The following is a 16,856-nucleotide window of genomic DNA, read 5'->3' on the forward strand; positions in this document are numbered from 1 at the left end:
GGCCAGCAGGTACTTCGTCGCATTGATCCTCATTCCAACTCTTGCTGCTTGCTTTGTAATGTTCGCAGTAGTGTAGCAATACGTCGCTGATATGGCGGTGGAGCCGAAGCCTCTAGATGGTTAACAAAGGCTCACCATCCTTTACTCATATTCCATACGTCCTCAATGTATAGATCGGTAACATGCCTCTCAATTATCTAAGCTTAGCTATAAGGGGTTCTTCATGACTTTACTAGAGTGCATCTGTTCTCCATATTAGGAGCGGCTCCCTCCTAGCGTATGCTTCTTCCCAAAAGGCTGCATAGGATATTATCGTCCTTGCTCGATGCCCCAAAAATCAGCAAGCTCCGTTTGAATCATACAAGAGTCCGAGGCAAGGCGACGGACTCTCCTGTCTACTATTCAACATCGCATTGAAAGGCGACCTATGAACTACGGCACTATTTTCTACTGGACTATTATTTTTTTTGACACCGGTGGATGACATCAGCATTTTTCGTTAATCAACAGCAAACGTATGCGAGGTATGCACCGAAAACAAACGTTAATAATTTCGATTGGATTGATTTAAAATCCACTTTTTGCGTAAACGCACTAAAACTGTTCTTCAAAACAAAAAACCACAGTTGTACAAAATTATATATAATCATAGATTTTCTAAGCCATTGGAAATTACGAAACGCCACCGTATACCACACACACGTATCAGTTTTTTAATCAACGAATTGTTGAAAGTAATTATTTCAACATTTTTCTGACCAACCAGTTTAATGTACCAATCATTTCACAATCAAATATGGCTCCACATTGCTCTAGCCTATGTCTGTTTAACCGAACAATGGAGCTATGACGCATTACGAAAGTGATTTTAATTTCTGTGCTCAAAGTTGCTCCAGTATCTTATATATAATGCAAAGAAAATCAAGCATTTAAAAGCTACACAGCACTACAATGCCGTCCACTCTATACTCTAATAGAAAACAACACACAGTGCTGGTTTAACATGTACTTTCGTACAAGAACGGTTCTATTTATCGTAGCTGTCTCGTATGTACACGTTGAGTCAGTGAAGCGTTCAAACGAGGCCATCCAGTATGTGACAAATCTAACGCGTTTCATCAACGATCAACACTTTGGTACCTTTGTTTACTGGTTGCTTCAGTTCAGTGATCAACATACTCCTGCTTTATTACACAACGCGATGGCGCAAGAGCTCTCCAAAGACGAAGATACAGTGCTGCTTCAAGTTGATCTACACACATCGTACAGCTCGTCCTATTCCTTTCCGAACGTGGTTATCATCTTCGCAGATGCTTTGGACGAGGATGTGGACCCTACACATTTACGCTCGTGGCTAGATACAGTACCGTACAAGACCTTTGTTGTAATTCTTTTTAAAATGTCCAATCGCATGCTCATTGATAGCGTTTCCGAAAATTTTCTATCGTACGGCATAGTAAACTTGATTATGGTTGCCTTTAATCGAAATAACATTTTCACATTCAACTACGCTCCCACAAGAACAACGGTGTACGTTGGGTTTCCATGCCCATCGGTTCTACTCTACAACCGATTGAGAGAATTTAAAACTGAAACTTTAAAAATAACTTATGCTAAAAGCAGTTTTACCTATACGTATGACGATGGATTTGAAGGAGAAGATATGCACCTGTTTAAACTTTTCTTCCAAAGGCTTGGTATTAACTTAGCATTTGACGAACTCATTTGTGACGGAAAACATTATTTAATTGAATGTCTGCAGGAATCGAATAATTATATTTTTGTAAATCGTATTTACATTCGTAAGCTTTCTTCCCAGCTCATCGATGCCATCGAAATGGACAAGGTACGGATTTTTGCTCCCAAAGGAAAGCCGCTGACTTTCGCGGAAATGCTGCTTAAGCCCTTTCACCCTGCCGTGTGGATACTGCTCCTAGCCATCTGCGTTGCCGTTCATCTTTTATGTCGCCTTGCACCCCGCCTCATCTGTAACGATTTGGTGTTACTGGCTCTTACTGGCATAGAAAAACGAAGCCTACAAACGACGGGACGGTTCGAAAAGCTATTCGCTATCTCACTGATCATACTGTTTTTTCAACTCAAAAGCGCTTACGAAACCAAGCTCGTATCATATATGATCGATGTACCTACCGAACCAGACCCAAAGACAATTGATGAGCTTCGGCAAAGAGACTTAAAGGTGATTGTCGACAGTAGATTTTTAACCCGAACCAGTTTCACCAACAGTTAGCTGGGTTACTACGAGTAACTGAAAATGTAACAACATTGCTAAAGGAGGACGCCTTATTGATCAATGACATTGCCATGCGAATAATGGCGAAGGATATTTCTAACGTCGATCCTATAACTGGAAAGCAAATTTACGTCCCGCTTGAAGAAATTTTGGGTGAAACAATGCCATTCTTCTACTTTCATAAAAATGTCCTTTTCAATACGAATTCAGTACATATCGAAGGTATGTATTTGAAGCTGGATTGCAACAACATTGGAGAAAAACAATAATAACACTGAAGGATAGGAGATTTAATACAGTCATTGCTAAATTAAAGAGTGTTTCTCAGCTAACTGTGAGGGAAATACACTCAAACCTATATTTATCGGCATCATCCTTCTGTGGGTCGCTGCACTTGTCGTGTTTCTTAATGAAAATATCGTTTTTTACTCATGGAAATGGTACAAGCAATTCAAAAAATTCAAAAACCTTTAAAATAATTTATCACATATATTATAGCATAGATAAGGGTCACAATAAAAATGTAAAGCTACATTTCCTCAATAGATATACATAAAATGTATTAGTACACACAAAAAACTATTGAAATTAAACAAATATATTTATATCGTTTGCGTTACGTAATATGTTGAACTTACTTCTAACAATGGAACAACTATAAAGTCAATTTCAAATATTTGAAATTTAGAAAGATTTTCAACTTAATGCTCTGAAATTCTCCACTTATTTTCAAGCCATCGCATGCGAGTCGCTTTGATGGATCGTCCCAAGATAGCAGAGCTCCTTTACTACCAGGATATTGTCTTAGTCATTTCATACACTGCCTCCCAGTCGAATTGCACCTCCGGCCAGCAGGTACTTCGTCGCATTGATCCTCATTCCAACTCTTGCTGCTTGCTTTGTAATGTTCGCAGTAGTGTAGCAATACGTCGCTGATATGGCGGTGGAGCCGAAGCCTCTAGATGGTTAACAAAGGCTCACCATCCTTTACTCATATTCCATACGTCCTCAATGTATAGATCGGTAACATGCCTCTCAATTATCTAAGCTTAGCTATAAGGGGTTCTTCATGACTTTACTAGAGTGCATCTGTTCTCCATATTAGGAGCGGCTCCCTCCTAGCGTATGCTTCTTCCCAAAAGGCTGCATAGGATATTATCGTCCTTGCTCAATGCCCCAAAAATCAGCAAGCTCCGTTTGAATCATACAGGAGACCGAGGCAAGGCGACGGACTCTCCTGTCTACTATTCAACATCGCATTGAAAGGCGACCTATGAACTACGGCACTATTTTCTACTGGACTATTATTTTTTTTGACACCGGTGGATGACATCAGCATTTTTCGTTAATCAACAGCAAACGTATGCGAGGTATGCACCGAAAACAAACGTTAATAATTTCGATTGGATTGATTTAAAATCCACTTTTTGCGTAAACGCACTAAAACTGTTCTTCAAAACAAAAAACCACAGTTGTACAAAATTATATATAATCATAGATTTTCTAAGCCATTGGAAATTACGAAACGCCACCGTATACCACACACACGTATCAGTTTTTTAATCAACGAATTGTTGAAAGTAATTATTTCAACATTTTTCTGACCAACCAGTTTAATGTACCAATCATTTCACAATCAAATATGGCTCCACATTGCTCTAGCCTATGTCTGTTTAACCGAACAATGGAGCTATGACGCATTACGAAAGTGATTTTAATTTCTGTGCTCAAAGTTGCTCCAGTATCTTATATATAATGCAAAGAAAATCAAGCATTTAAAAGCTACACAGCACTACAATGCCGTCCACTCTATACTCTAATAGAAAACAACACACAGTGCTGGTTTAACATGTACTTTCGTACAAGAACGGTTCTATTTATCGTAGCTGTCTCGTATGTACACGTTGAGTCAGTGAAGCGTTCAAACGAGGCCATCCAGTATGTGACAAATCTAACGCGTTTCATCAACGATCAACACTTTGGTACCTTTGTTTACTGGTTGCTTCAGTTCAGTGATCAACATACTCCTGCTTTATTACACAACGCGATGGCGCAAGAGCTCTCCAAAGACGAAGATACAGTGCTGCTTCAAGTTGATCTACACACATCGTACAGCTCGTCCTATTCCTTTCCGAACGTGGTTATCATCTTCGCAGATGCTTTGGACGAGGATGTGGACCTTACACATTTACGCACGTGGCTAGATGCAGTCCCGTACAAGACCTTTGTTGTAATTCTTTTTAAAATGACTAATGAGCATTTCATGAATAGTGTTGCAGAAAATTTTCATTCGTATAGCATAGTAAACTTGATTATGGTTGCCTTTAATCGAAATAACATTTTCACATTCAACTACGCTCCCACAAGAACAACGGCGCATGTTGGCTTTCCTCATCCAATGGTTCTACTCTACAACCGATTAAAAGAATTTAAAGTTGAAACTGTAACATTAAGCTACGCCGAGAATATTTTCACTCATTCTGCTGGTGAAGACCTTGACGGTGAAGATATTCATCTGTTCAGATTATTCTTCGAGCGACTTGGAATGGCAACAGTATTTGCTAAAGTCATCTGTGACGGAAATCAATCCTTTGTGCAATGCCTCGTGCAAGCTGATCCCTTGGTTCTCGTTAATCGTTTAATTATTTTTAATCATTCTATGCAGTTGGTGGATGCCATCGAAATGGACAAGGTACGGATTTTTGCTCCCAAAGGAAAGCCGCTGACTTTCGCGGAAATGCTGCTTAAGCCCTTTCACTCTGCCGTGTGGATGCTGCTTCTAGGCATCTGCGTTGCCGTTCATCTTTTATGTCGCCTTGCACCCCGCCTCGTCTGTAACGATTTGGTGCTACTGGCTCTTACTGGCATAGAAAAACGAAGCTTACAAACGACGGGACGATTCGAAAAGCTATTCGCTATCTCACTGATCATACTGTTTTTTCAACTCAAAAGCGCTTACGAAACCAATCTCATATCATGTATGATCGATGTGCCTACCGAACCGGACCCGAAGACAATTGATGATCTTCGCCAAAGAAAATGTCCAGTTATTATAAATGAGAAATTGTGCAACCCAAAACCATTTCGCGAGCTATTTGGGGAATTGTTGCTCGTAACGAACAATGGATCTACTCCAATAACTGATGTAGCTATTTTGGTTAGTCAAACTGATTTGCGTGTACTGATGAAAGATGTTTCGAATATCGATCCTATAAGTGCAAAACCACGTTACGTTCCCCTTGAAGAAACAGTACTTGAAAGAATGCCATTTTTCTACTTTCGTGACAAATGTCTTTTGCAGCATGACTTTAGTAAATATCGGCGATCTGTATTTGAGGCTGGATTACAACAATTTTGGAGAGAAACAGTTATAGCAAAGCAGGATAGGAAATGGATGGTGTATATGGTACAAAATACAAATATCTCCCAACAAACTGTCCGAAGCAGTGCGCTGGAACCAGTATTCATCGGCATTATCCTTCTGTGGGTAGCTGCACTATGCGTGTTTGTTTGTGAACTTTTAATCTTTTACTCTGCAAAGTGGTACAAGTCTATAAAAACTATTAAAGAATAGTTTAAAATATTCTTTCAAAACTATTGATTTCATTATGTACTTTATTGTGATTGAATACTACCAAAACCAGGAATATAAATCTACGAAGTAGTTCTTAAAAGTATCTCTCCCATCCATGTAGACACCCGACACCATGATCCAACCATCGTGCTCGCAATGCCAAACTGGGAGCCGCTGTCGAACACCCTCTTGATGGAGCTTGAGTCCAGCATCCTAATAATATCGCCAACTATCATATCTAGCTAGCCTTCGCCAACTTCATTGTACGCTATGTGTGTAGTCCAACGATCGGCAAAGTGCGGCTCGCAAGCCGCATGCGGCTATTTGATATCGAGATGGCTCTTAACAGTTATATATATTTCATAGATCATCAACACATTTTTGCTCTTGGTTTGATAATTTGACTCTTCACGTGAAACTCTACGAACATTATTGTAGAAATTGACTCTTTCAGTCGTAAAGTTTGCCAACCGCTGGTGTAGTTCATAGTGTGCACGATTTCCCGTCACAATGCGTCTATGAAGGTTCAATATCTAAATAAAATACGTATTCAAGTTGAAAACACACTATCAAACTATAGTAGCCTATATTCAATGCATATCGTAGCAAGTAGTTAGTGCATATATACCCAAGCTCCTGAGTAATGGCGAATACGAGGAATATACAAGACAGAACTATGTTTATGGTATTTACCATTTTGTTGCAAAGGCTACAAACTTACTATCAATGTAAAATTATCGTATGATAATTATGTCCCTCGAGGTATTCTAGGTATTAATTCTCAGGGTCTACATTTCTCTTCACTCAGTTGAAATTGAATTCCCTAATGACTGGAAAATATATTCAAATGTGTATTCTCTGCTAAAACCATCTTTTTCCAGGTACAGCCTATTCGCATGTTACGCAGTTTATACAATCATTGGGGTTTCAGACACCCAATAAAATTGATAAAGAGAAATTGATTTAGAGAGTTAGTATGTTTCTCAACTTCGCAAAAAAAATATAGAAATATTTTTAAAATTTCAGTAAAATTAGATTTATTTCACTACTCATGTATCAAAATGGTACAACGAAAAACAATACATAATTTATTGATAAAGCAATCCAATGAAGAGTGAAGATAATCTACTGCAATTAAATACAATTCCAAATTACACAAATCAACCGCATTTCAAATTATTATGGTGTTCGCTCATCCTCAGAAACGGTCGCGTCAAACAAAATTTGTGTAATATGTGTCCACTATGCAGTGTTAAAGATGCGTTACTTCGTTTATGAATGCGCCCCTAGCATTCACGGTTGAATGCCCATGAATCAGTGTGTTAAAAATACACACCACTACTGCAACGGAGGCCGCTAGACGCACACACGAGCGTTCGTAAGGGTCGTGTTTGTTATCAGACAGAAAACAGCAAGTGCCGTGCACGCGTACAGCAACGACGGTAGTATTGTGTGAACCGTGACCAAGCGCAGTTGCAATTGGCAGTATGAGCAACGACGAGAAGTATGTGTTCTACGGGGGATCGTTGGAGGAACCGATCGAGGCCGGCTGTCATTCGCTGGGCGAGCTGATCATCAAGCGTCTGAAGGAGAATGGGGATGGAGTAGCGTTCGTAAGTTCATCGTTAATTGGCGCAGCGTTCAGCGGGTGGAACGTGTAGCAGTCTTTTCTAAGTGATCTTTCTCTTTGTCTCTGTATTTTTCTCTCTCACTCGTTTTGTCCACTCACGCAGATCGATGGCGTAACGGACGAAAAGTATACGTACGCCGATGTGCTGGAACGCTCCGTTCGGCTGGCAAACCGGTTCCACCGGCTGGGCATCAAAAAGGACACGGTGGTGGCGGTGATGTGCGAGAATCGGATCGAACTGCCCATCGTGTCGTTTGCGGCTACGTATTTGCGAGCAATACCGATCCTGCTTAATCCGGGCTACACCGCCACCGAGCTGGCGCATGTGCTGAAGTACAGCCAGCCGCGCGCTATCTTCGCCTCGCCGCTCGCAATGGCCACCCTGCAGCCGCTCCTGCGCACGGTACCGTCTATCAAGCTGACCGTACTGTTCGGTGACAAGAAGCCGCACCCGAAGGTGACACTGTTCAGCGAGCTGTTCGATCGCAATCGGGCGCAGTACATCAGCTTCACGCCGCAGCCGGCCAAGCTGCCCGATCAGGTCGGCCTGATGGTGCTGTCTTCCGGGACGACCGGCCTACCAAAGGCGGTCCAGCTAACGCACCACAACATCATGTGCGTGCTGGCGTACATGCGCGAAAATGCCAGTGTCATCCCGTTCGAGCAGATCTCGCTCGGACTGCTGCCCTTCTTTCACGTGTACGGCTATATGGTGCTAATGCACTCGCTCATCAACAAGCGGGTGGTCGTATCGCTACCCCGCTTCGAGCCGACCCTGTTCCTGTCGACGATACAGAAGTACCGCGTGACGATCGCCTCCCTGGCGCCGCCGCTGATGGTGTTTCTCGCAAAACACCCGCTAGTCGACAAGTACGATCTGAGCTCGCTGGTCTTCATCGGTTGCGGGGCAGCTCCGCTCAGCAAGGAGCTCGAGCTGGCCGTGATGAAGCGCCTGCCGCACCTGCAGATGATACTGGTCGGGTATGGGTTGAGCGAAACGTCGCTCGGCGTTACCACGCGTGCCTCGGACGTGCACGGCAGCGTCGGCAAGGTGAATAAGCTCAGCTGGCTGAAGGTGGTCGATGTGAAGACGGGTCGCACCCTCGGTCCGCATCAAACGGGCGAGATCTGCGTGAAGGGTCCGCTCGTGATGAAGGGCTACCTGCACAATGAGCGCGAAACGCGTGCCATGATCGACCGGGACGGATGGCTGCACACCGGCGACACGGGCTACTTCGATGAGGACGAAAACTTTTACATCGTCGATCGTATCAAGGATCTGATCAAGTACAAGGGCTTCCAGGTGCCGCCGGCCGAGGTCGAGGCGGTGCTGCTAACGCATCCGGGCATCAAGGACTGTGCGGTGGTCGGTCGGCCAGATGCTGCCGCCGGTCAGCTGCCGGTTGCGTTTGTGGTGCTGCAGCCGGGCGCCAAACTGACCGAGCCCGAGGTACAGCAGTACGTGGCGGAACGGTTGTCCAAGCAGAAGCAGCTGCACGGCGGCGTGCGATTCGTGCACGAAATTCCCAAAACGGCTAGCGGGAAGATTTTACGCCGCGAGCTGGTAGCGCTGTTCCCGAAGGCAAAGCTTTAAATCAAGCAGAGAGCGAAAGTTGACGCGTCATGCTGATAAAAGTGGATCATAATCGTAAACGTAAGTCAATAAATGGGTGACGGGAAGGGGAAGGTAGTGCAAACAGCAAATAAACAATTGTTTTGCCATGCTGTATCACGACAACGATAAGGTAGCATCAACGTAGCAGGGGGCTGTTGGTGATATTTGATAACGCACAAGTGCTGGTTCATTGGACGTAGTTTTTGGCTATTTCTTGCTTACAGTTTTTTAGTGGTGCTTCAGTAAAATAAGCTAATTGCGTATACGTAAATGCCAGCTTAAGATTGTAAGAAGCTAGACGAACTGTACTAAATCTTAATAAAATACGCAAGAGATCAATTCGCTATTCAACAGCTGCTTGATCAAAAATGAATTTATACAAGCCCTAAACAATGAGCTGATCTTCTTATCATACACATTACGAACGCTAATTTGATAACAACACAGATGTAAGCAATAATGAAGGCTTGCGAATCATTCCACACAAAAATCGTCGAAAAGGTACCAAAAGCATGAATAACCATGCACAAACAAACACGAAGAGAGCCACAAGTATCGCTCACGGTGCAAACAATTTAATCTTGCCACTGTTACAAAACCATCCCCCCAGATGGTGATGAACGCACAAGGCAGGCCATTCAGACGCAATTGATAAGTCGCGATGGAACAGGCAGCATCCGAGCGGTTCGTGCTGTACGGTGGTGATCTGCGCAACAGTATCGAGGCTGGGTGCAATTCGGTGGGCGAGCTGATCGTAAAACGACTGTACCGCAATGGGGATGAAGTGGCACTGGTAAATCATATGCCTCGTTTAGATATTATTTACACAGTGCTTCCACTTTTTAATACTTCTTGCCCTTCCTTGATCCTTCCATAGATCGATGGTGTTTCGGGAGCAACGCTCACGTACCACCAGATACTGGCCCGTTCGCTCAAGCTGGCCAATCGTTTCCATCGGCTCGGCATCAAGCGTAACAGTGTGATTGGTATCTGCAGCGAAAATAGTGTTCAGTTCCCGATCATTACGTTCGCCACGCTGATGCTGGGCGGAACAGTGCTACCCATCAACTACGGCTACAGCGAGGCGGAGTTGCAGCATGTCTTACAGCTCACCAAACCGATCGCTCTGTTCGCCTCGGAGCAACCGCTGCAGAAGATCGTCGCGATGCGCAATGTTATTCCCTCTGTGAAGCTGCTCGTTTCACTCGGCAAGCAACGTCCGTCACGTGGAATTGCTCTGCTGGAAGATTTCTTCGACAACAGCCCACCGGGAAGCTTGCACAGCTTCACGCCCCAGCCAGTGCCGCTCAAGCAGCAAGTCGCCGTCATGGTAATGTCCTCGGGGACGACCGGCCTACCGAAAGCGGTCCAGCTGACGCACCACAACGTGATGACGGTGATGGCGTACCAGGCGGAAGATCCGCGCTACACCGAGCTGCCCGTACCGGTGCGCGTGCTGGGCCTGCTGCCGTTCTACCACGTGTTTGGCTTTATGCTTTCGCTCAACAGCTGCCTGAACAAGGTGCCGATGGTAGTGTTGCCCCGCTTCGAGCCGGACCTATTTCTGCGCACCATCCAGAACCATCGTATCACGATGGCGAGCCTCGTTCCGCCGCTCGTTGTCTTCCTGGCGAAAAGCCCGCTCACGCAGGGCTATGATTTGAGCTCACTGCATGCGCTGCTTTGCGGGGCCGCTCCGTTAAGCCGAGAGATAGAGGAACTCGTCCAATCGCGTCTACCGAATGTGCAAACGGTCCGCACCGGGTACGGTATGAGCGAAACGTCGCTCGGCGTAATATCGCGCATGAACGATAAGGTCGGTTCAGTAGGGAAGGTACACAAGACGACGTACGTGAAGGTGGTGGACCTGGAGACGGGCTGTGCGCTAGGTCCGAACCAGACAGGCGAGATCTGCGTCAAGGGTCCGCTGGTGATGAAGGGCTACCTGCACAACGATCGTGCCACAGGGGAAATAATCGATGCCGACGGTTGGCTGCATACCGGCGACGTTGGGTATTATGATGAGGAGCAGGACTTTTTCATCGTGGACCGAATCAAGGATCTAATCAAGTACAAGGGCTTCCAAGTGCCGCCAGCCGAGCTGGAGGATGTACTGCTTAGCCACCGGCAGGTACGGGACTGTGCCGTCATCGGTGTACCGGACGAGATGGCCGGTGAACTACCGACTGCTTTCGTAGTGCTACAGGCAGGGGAAAGCGTTACCGCGAACGAAATTGAAAGGTACGTGGCGTCGAAACTGTCTCCCCAAAAGCAGCTACGAGGCGGTGTCTTTTTCGTGGATGAAATACCCAAAACGGGCAGTGGTAAGATTTTGCGCCGTCAGTTTCGAGACGCATTGCTCAAGCGGAAAGCTAAGCTGTGAATATAGTAACAATTTCAACTCAATGTTTAATGATTTCCACTTCGACACCGCTAAACGAATTTAATGTCATCCATTAGCAGTGGTTTCCACAGAACCATTTTAAATATCCCATGAACACCTTCATGGTCGATTTGAGTTTCATTTGGAGCGCCAAGCTTGAGCTATTGCACTGCTTCCGAAAGGCGCTTGACGCAATTGCTTCCAACTTCCAGAACTGGGATAATAAAACCAAGAAATTAATTCACCATAAAACACGAATGGGAAAGGTTTAAGTGCTGTTTTACACCGACCAATCGTCACGCTAGTGTCCTTTTCCATTTTTTTTGTATCTTAGCTCATTCCTCTCCGTCCAGGGTGGGTGAGCCACTTGCCAATTCCTCCCAGGGATTTTTTGTTGTTGTTGTATTTCTTGCGGTCCAATCCGAAACGGTTCATCGAAAGCTTGCCACATTATTCGGGAAAGGAATTTTAATTTTGAAGGGATAATGAATTCACGGAATATTCTGAATAATCCCCCCGTGGAACCGAAATACACACACACACGCGCGCACACTGACACAAAATATTCTATGGACACATTCAACGCATCGCGGTTGTGTTTTGTTGAGCTTCTTTTTAGCATCGCCATAATCGTCCGATTCGAGGGATGAACCACCGCAGCTTAGAGATTGAGAGCAAAAGGGAGAGCTCGTGCCGGAGGATTTGGTGGTTATTTCTATTAGAGGACATTTCCAAGAGCGAAAACAACAAAAACACATTTCCCGTGGCATCTAGCTTTTCCCTTCGTAAGACCAGTCCCATCAAAGAATCAATTTCACTAATTAACTGTAAAACATCCGGCCATCTCTGCATCGTCGACTGGTCGGTACTATGCCGGAACCGGAAAGTATAATAAGTAACATAAAAATGGTAAACAAAAAAACCCCTCACAACCAAAAACGCTTTGAGCTGGATTTGTAGCGCAGTTAGTTTTCACCTAACAGAAGTTGAAAGCTACGAGGCTACTACGGGCAATGACAGATAATTTGTGGCCATGTCAACACAGGGGTCAGTTTTTTTTTTTGCAAAATCCACCACAGCTCGGTAAATAATTATCTCACTCGCACTGGCGTAAATCGTAAGCTACACCGAACGCTTCAGCCTTTGTGAGAAGCTTTCAACGAAATTAAATCTACCGTACAATGTATTTTGGTTTCCGAATATTCGTGTGGATCAGCGAAGAATATGGTCCGTTGCAAATACGAGCTGCGGTAAGCCGTAGCAAGAATTTCACAAAGTTTGTGAAGTGTAATTTGGTTTTGGTGAGATTATAACCACTGAAAATGTACCAATCGGAGGTAATAACATTCACAGACAGGCTTCATAGGCTCATCATCTTATCTGTAATTTGTTAAGTATTTATCATCAGAAAGAGGTTATCTTGCAGCAATGACGAGCAACTTCTGTAAACGAATATCAGCTTCATAGCAGCTATCTATTTTGTGTGCATACCCGCTTTCATTCCCAGACAAAGATAATTTTCCAATAGGTATTATTTCTGTATTTACTTTTTTAATAACTAATAAAAGAGCATATATCACTTCTCAGCCTCAACAAGCACGCTCACTGTTTCTTTCCTTTTCTCCAGTCTTCTAAACGCGTTGAGAAAGCATCATCTACATACACTCTCCCGGCTATTACCATCTCTTGCTCACTTCTTTATCAACATGCCGGACAGATAACGGTAGAACTGCGCCATTGTACATCTCCATAATGCTTCTCGACGCGCAGTATCAATCCAACCGTACACCACCATGCAACATCCCGCAGCCGCCGATGAATCGTTCATCGTTCGTGGCCCTCCAGCACCGGCCGATCTTACGCTAGGTGCCCATTCACTCGGTCAACTGTTTCTCAAAGTTTTGCAGAAAACTCCACACAGCGTTGCGCTTGTAGATGGAGTTACGGGTAGGGAGTATTCGTATCATGAGGTGCTGCAAATTGCCCTACAACTGGCTGCCTATTTGCACGATCACAACATTCAACGCGGTGATGTAGTGGCAATTGTGGCCGAGAACCGATACGAGTACCCGGTCACGGTGATTGCCCTGTTCCTGGTTGGGGCGACCGTTGCACTGTTCAATCCCAGCTACACTACACGTAAGTCACTCTCCACTCAACTCAATGCATCGATACGGTATGCTAAGATGTTTGTATCCTTTTCCGATCCTGCAGGTGAACTGGTGCATGCCCTAAATGTGGCCCGTCCGAAGCTTGTGTTTGTTTCATCGTTAGCGAGAGGATCGCTGCTGAAGGCGAGTCAAACGGTCAAACAGCCGCTGTTAAACGTTATCTCCTACGATGCACTCGAACGCGGCACCAGCTTTGCGCACTGTTTACAGCGATCAAGCAAACGGTTCTCAGTCGCGTCTATTCAGCCCATGTCGGTAGAGATAGCCGAGGAAGTGGCAATCATCGTCATGTCTTCCGGTACGACAGGTCTACCGAAGGGTGTACTCATCACACACCGGAACGTTATGGCTACGATGGCTAACGTGCGGGATGCACTGGACAAGGGACTGTCACTGCACTGCAGTCTCGATGTGCTACCCTGGTTCCATGTAGCCGGTGGTATCTCCATGCTCAGCTGGCTAGGTGCTAATCTCACCGTGGTGTATCTGCCCCGGTTCGAGCCACGGACCTACCTTCGCTGTATCGAGCGGTACCGTCCAAGCTTCCTCAACATGGTGCCCCCAATCGTGGTCTTTCTGGCGAAGCATCCGGCCGTGCTCGAGTATGATCTGACATCGGTGCAAACGATCGCCTGTGGAGCGGCCCCGCTGAGCCGGGAAGTAGAGCAGCTGATCAACGAGCGGTTATCGGGCATCCGCATCCGCCAGGGCTATGGGATGAGCGAGACTACGCAAGCGATCACGTTCTACGATCGCGACACACTTAAGCCGGGCAGCATTGGCACGGTGCGTGCTGGTCAAATGGGTAAGGTGGTGGACGTTGAGACGGGACGCGCCCTCGGTCCTAACCAGCAGGGTGAGCTGTGCTTTAAGGGTTCTTTAATCATGAAGGGTTACATCGGAGCCGAGCGTGTTATCGACGCGGACGGTTGGCTGCACACCGGCGACATCGGGTACTACGATAGCGATGGAGACTTTTTCATCGTCGATAGGCTGAAGGAGCTGATCAAATACAAAGCGTTTCAGGTGCCACCGGCCGAACTGGAGGCCGTGCTGCTAACGAACCCGGGCGTCAAGGATTGTGCCGTCGTTGGAAAGGCCGACGAGCGTGCGGGTGAGCTGCCGCTTGCATTTGTGGTACCGACTGAGGGTATACCAGTAACTGAAGAACAGCTTATTCAATATGTCGACGAAAGGGTTTCAAATGAGAAACGGCTTCGTGGTGGTGTACGCTTCGTAGAAGAGATCCCGAAGACGGCGAGTGGTAAAATTTTGAGGCGCACGTTGCGTGAGTTGGCAAATCAACGAGCAAAGCTGTGAAGCTATTACTTCATTACGTTACCTTTGAATACTGTATCAATTTATAATTTCCGTTAAAAAAAATTATTCAAATGACACTAGTTTGTTATTGCTGGAAAATGCACACAAAATCGATGCCTGTTTAGTCGCGTAGTCATCAATAATGTTTCTGTTAAAATTATATTGATTAGAAATAAGTGCAAACCAATCAATGTGTCACCAGACAGTCTTGATATATCTAATTAAGCTGACCTTGATATTATTGCTATTAGTAAAATAATATTTTCGAACTTAATGTTAAGGGGCAAACGTTAAATATTTAAAAAAAAATCCGAAAAAGATACTCGAGATGACAATTGATTAGAGAAAGGCTCTTCTCACGATTCAGCACATGGATTTAAACATGGAAGAACATTAAAATGAATTTACTTAGCTGGTTTCAAATAAGGAGACTGTTTCAATCAAGTGTGTAGAATGAAACTTGCGAAAGAGGACATATTTCAGTATCTAGTATTATATATCTACTCAATATACTTTATTCTAACCTATTTGACAGAGTTAGTGTACAGTCTTGTACGAGAAAGTTCCTAATAAACTTTTTGTTCAATGTGAATAGGAATATCTAATTATTATGATCAACAAATAATTTAAATTAAATTTATGAAGGTCAAACAAATGTATGTATTGATTTAAAAAAGATTGAAAGACATTAAATAACATTCTATAGCGAATGTGAACGCTATAATCCATACTTACCCAATTGCAAAGCACACCGAAACAGCTTTTTGCCAATCCCAAGGATGCTTTACACTAATACCGACAGCATCCTATTCGGCCATCGATCGATGATAGCACAGATACCAAAAAAAAAACGAGCTTGGGAACGTATTCAGAACCATCGCCCCGTTGTTCAATCGAAGAGTACTTCCAGCTGCAGCATGTACGGAGAAAAAGTGTACACAAAACAGGTACACCGTACACACCTAAACTGAACCGGCAAATTTTCATCATAAAGTACACTCTGCACGACGAGCGAATGCTAACATTCATCCACTCCGCTACGAACTACGATGCAAGATGACGGCCGAGTCTGTGGCAGGCATTTCGGAGCGGACTTGCAGTGTCTGGCTGTGCACAAATAATCATTCAATTAGTCTGATTAGGTTTCGTTCGATCAATCGATCGATCAGTTTCAGCTCTTCGTCCTGAGCTGTTCGAACGCGACCGCTCCCGTCTGAGGCAAAAGAGAACAACCGGTAAGAACTTTTCTCCTCTTTGCTTTTGTGTATTCATGTTCTATTTGTATGGCTTTTTCCTCAAATCTCTTCACACCACAATAAAGTTTTGAAAATTGGAAAACAGGTGCCATGCTCGTGCCAGCACAGAACCTATAATCCTTTCCTGCTTTGGCTGCCTCCTGCCGGATAAGGCATCAAACACTCACCCTCCGGATATACCTGCGAGGGATGAACATCTTCCTTCTCGTTCAACGTGTTCCTATCGGCCAGCAGATCGAATTTATCGTAAAGTGAAGCGAAAAATTACCTTACTACAGAAAATGCATCGACTTTGCCGGACTTTTACCGGTACAGCCACGGTGAAGATGACCGCCCGAAAGGGTAGTTTGCTCGTGCGATGAGAAATATACAAATCCGATAAAGGTCATGTGTGTATGTATCTGTGTGTTCGTTTCGGTGTGAACTAAATGCAACTTACGATGTGCAATGGGGCAAACTTCGTCACGCAGTGTAGACGGCAGGTGATGGATAAAGTTTACCACACGCACCCCACGCTTTCAGGATTAGGATGCATCGGTTCCATCACCCTTACCATACCCACATCCTTTTTAGGAGGACATCCAGAGTGCCTCAGATAGACACCGACATTGTTGTAGGCCTAGCCTGACTTCGGATAATATGCCGCCAACTCT

The 16,856-nt window shown here is 44.7% G+C and overlaps 3 protein-coding genes across 3 annotated transcripts; all 3 read left to right on the forward strand.

The window, feature by feature from the left end:
* The first annotated feature begins 7,204 nt into the window (after positions 1 to 7,204).
* LOC120893530 (4-coumarate--CoA ligase 1-like) lies at positions 7,205 to 9,463 on the forward strand. The gene is made up of 2 exons (XM_040295483.1): positions 7,205 to 7,441; positions 7,562 to 9,463. The coding sequence occupies exons 1-2, from the start codon at positions 7,316 to 7,318 to the stop codon at positions 9,050 to 9,052; spliced, it is 1,617 nt and encodes a 538-aa protein (XP_040151417.1). The 5' UTR covers positions 7,205 to 7,315; the 3' UTR covers positions 9,053 to 9,463.
* LOC120893528 (4-coumarate--CoA ligase 1-like) lies at positions 9,005 to 11,714 on the forward strand. Its single transcript, XM_040295481.1, has 3 exons — positions 9,005 to 9,112; positions 9,684 to 9,866; positions 9,951 to 11,714. The coding sequence occupies exons 2-3, from the start codon at positions 9,735 to 9,737 to the stop codon at positions 11,454 to 11,456; spliced, it is 1,638 nt and encodes a 545-aa protein (XP_040151415.1). The 5' UTR covers positions 9,005 to 9,112; positions 9,684 to 9,734; the 3' UTR covers positions 11,457 to 11,714.
* A 1,369-nt stretch (positions 11,715 to 13,083) lies between these two features.
* LOC120893529 (4-coumarate--CoA ligase 1-like) lies at positions 13,084 to 15,373 on the forward strand. Its single transcript, XM_040295482.1, has 2 exons — positions 13,084 to 13,595; positions 13,671 to 15,373. Exons 1-2 carry the CDS (start codon positions 13,250 to 13,252, stop codon positions 14,945 to 14,947), a joined length of 1,623 nt encoding a protein of 540 aa, XP_040151416.1. The 5' UTR covers positions 13,084 to 13,249; the 3' UTR covers positions 14,948 to 15,373.
* The last annotated feature ends 1,483 nt before the right edge of the window (positions 15,374 to 16,856 follow it).

Source organism: Anopheles arabiensis, chromosome 2 (genome assembly GCF_016920715.1).
Source record: "Anopheles arabiensis isolate DONGOLA chromosome 2, AaraD3, whole genome shotgun sequence".
In the NCBI taxonomy this organism is placed as follows: Eukaryota; Metazoa; Arthropoda; class Insecta; order Diptera; family Culicidae; genus Anopheles; species Anopheles arabiensis.

Bases quoted from the DNA above. Each gene is read 5' to 3' on its own strand.
- LOC120893529 (XM_040295482.1), top strand. From the start codon at position 13,250: ATGCAACATCCCGCAGCCGCCGATGAATCGTTCATCGTTCGTGGCCCT. The intron at 13,596-13,670 runs GTAAGTCACTCT...CCGATCCTGCAG, and splicing joins CAATCCCAGCTACACTACAC to GTGAACTGGTGCATGCCCTA.
- LOC120893530 (XM_040295483.1), top strand. From the start codon at position 7,316: ATGAGCAACGACGAGAAGTATGTGTTCTACGGGGGATCGTTGGAGGAA. The intron at 7,442-7,561 runs GTAAGTTCATCG...CCACTCACGCAG, and splicing joins ATGGGGATGGAGTAGCGTTC to ATCGATGGCGTAACGGACGA.
- LOC120893528 (XM_040295481.1), top strand. From the start codon at position 9,735: ATGGAACAGGCAGCATCCGAGCGGTTCGTGCTGTACGGTGGTGATCTG. The intron at 9,867-9,950 runs GTAAATCATATG...ATCCTTCCATAG, and splicing joins ATGGGGATGAAGTGGCACTG to ATCGATGGTGTTTCGGGAGC.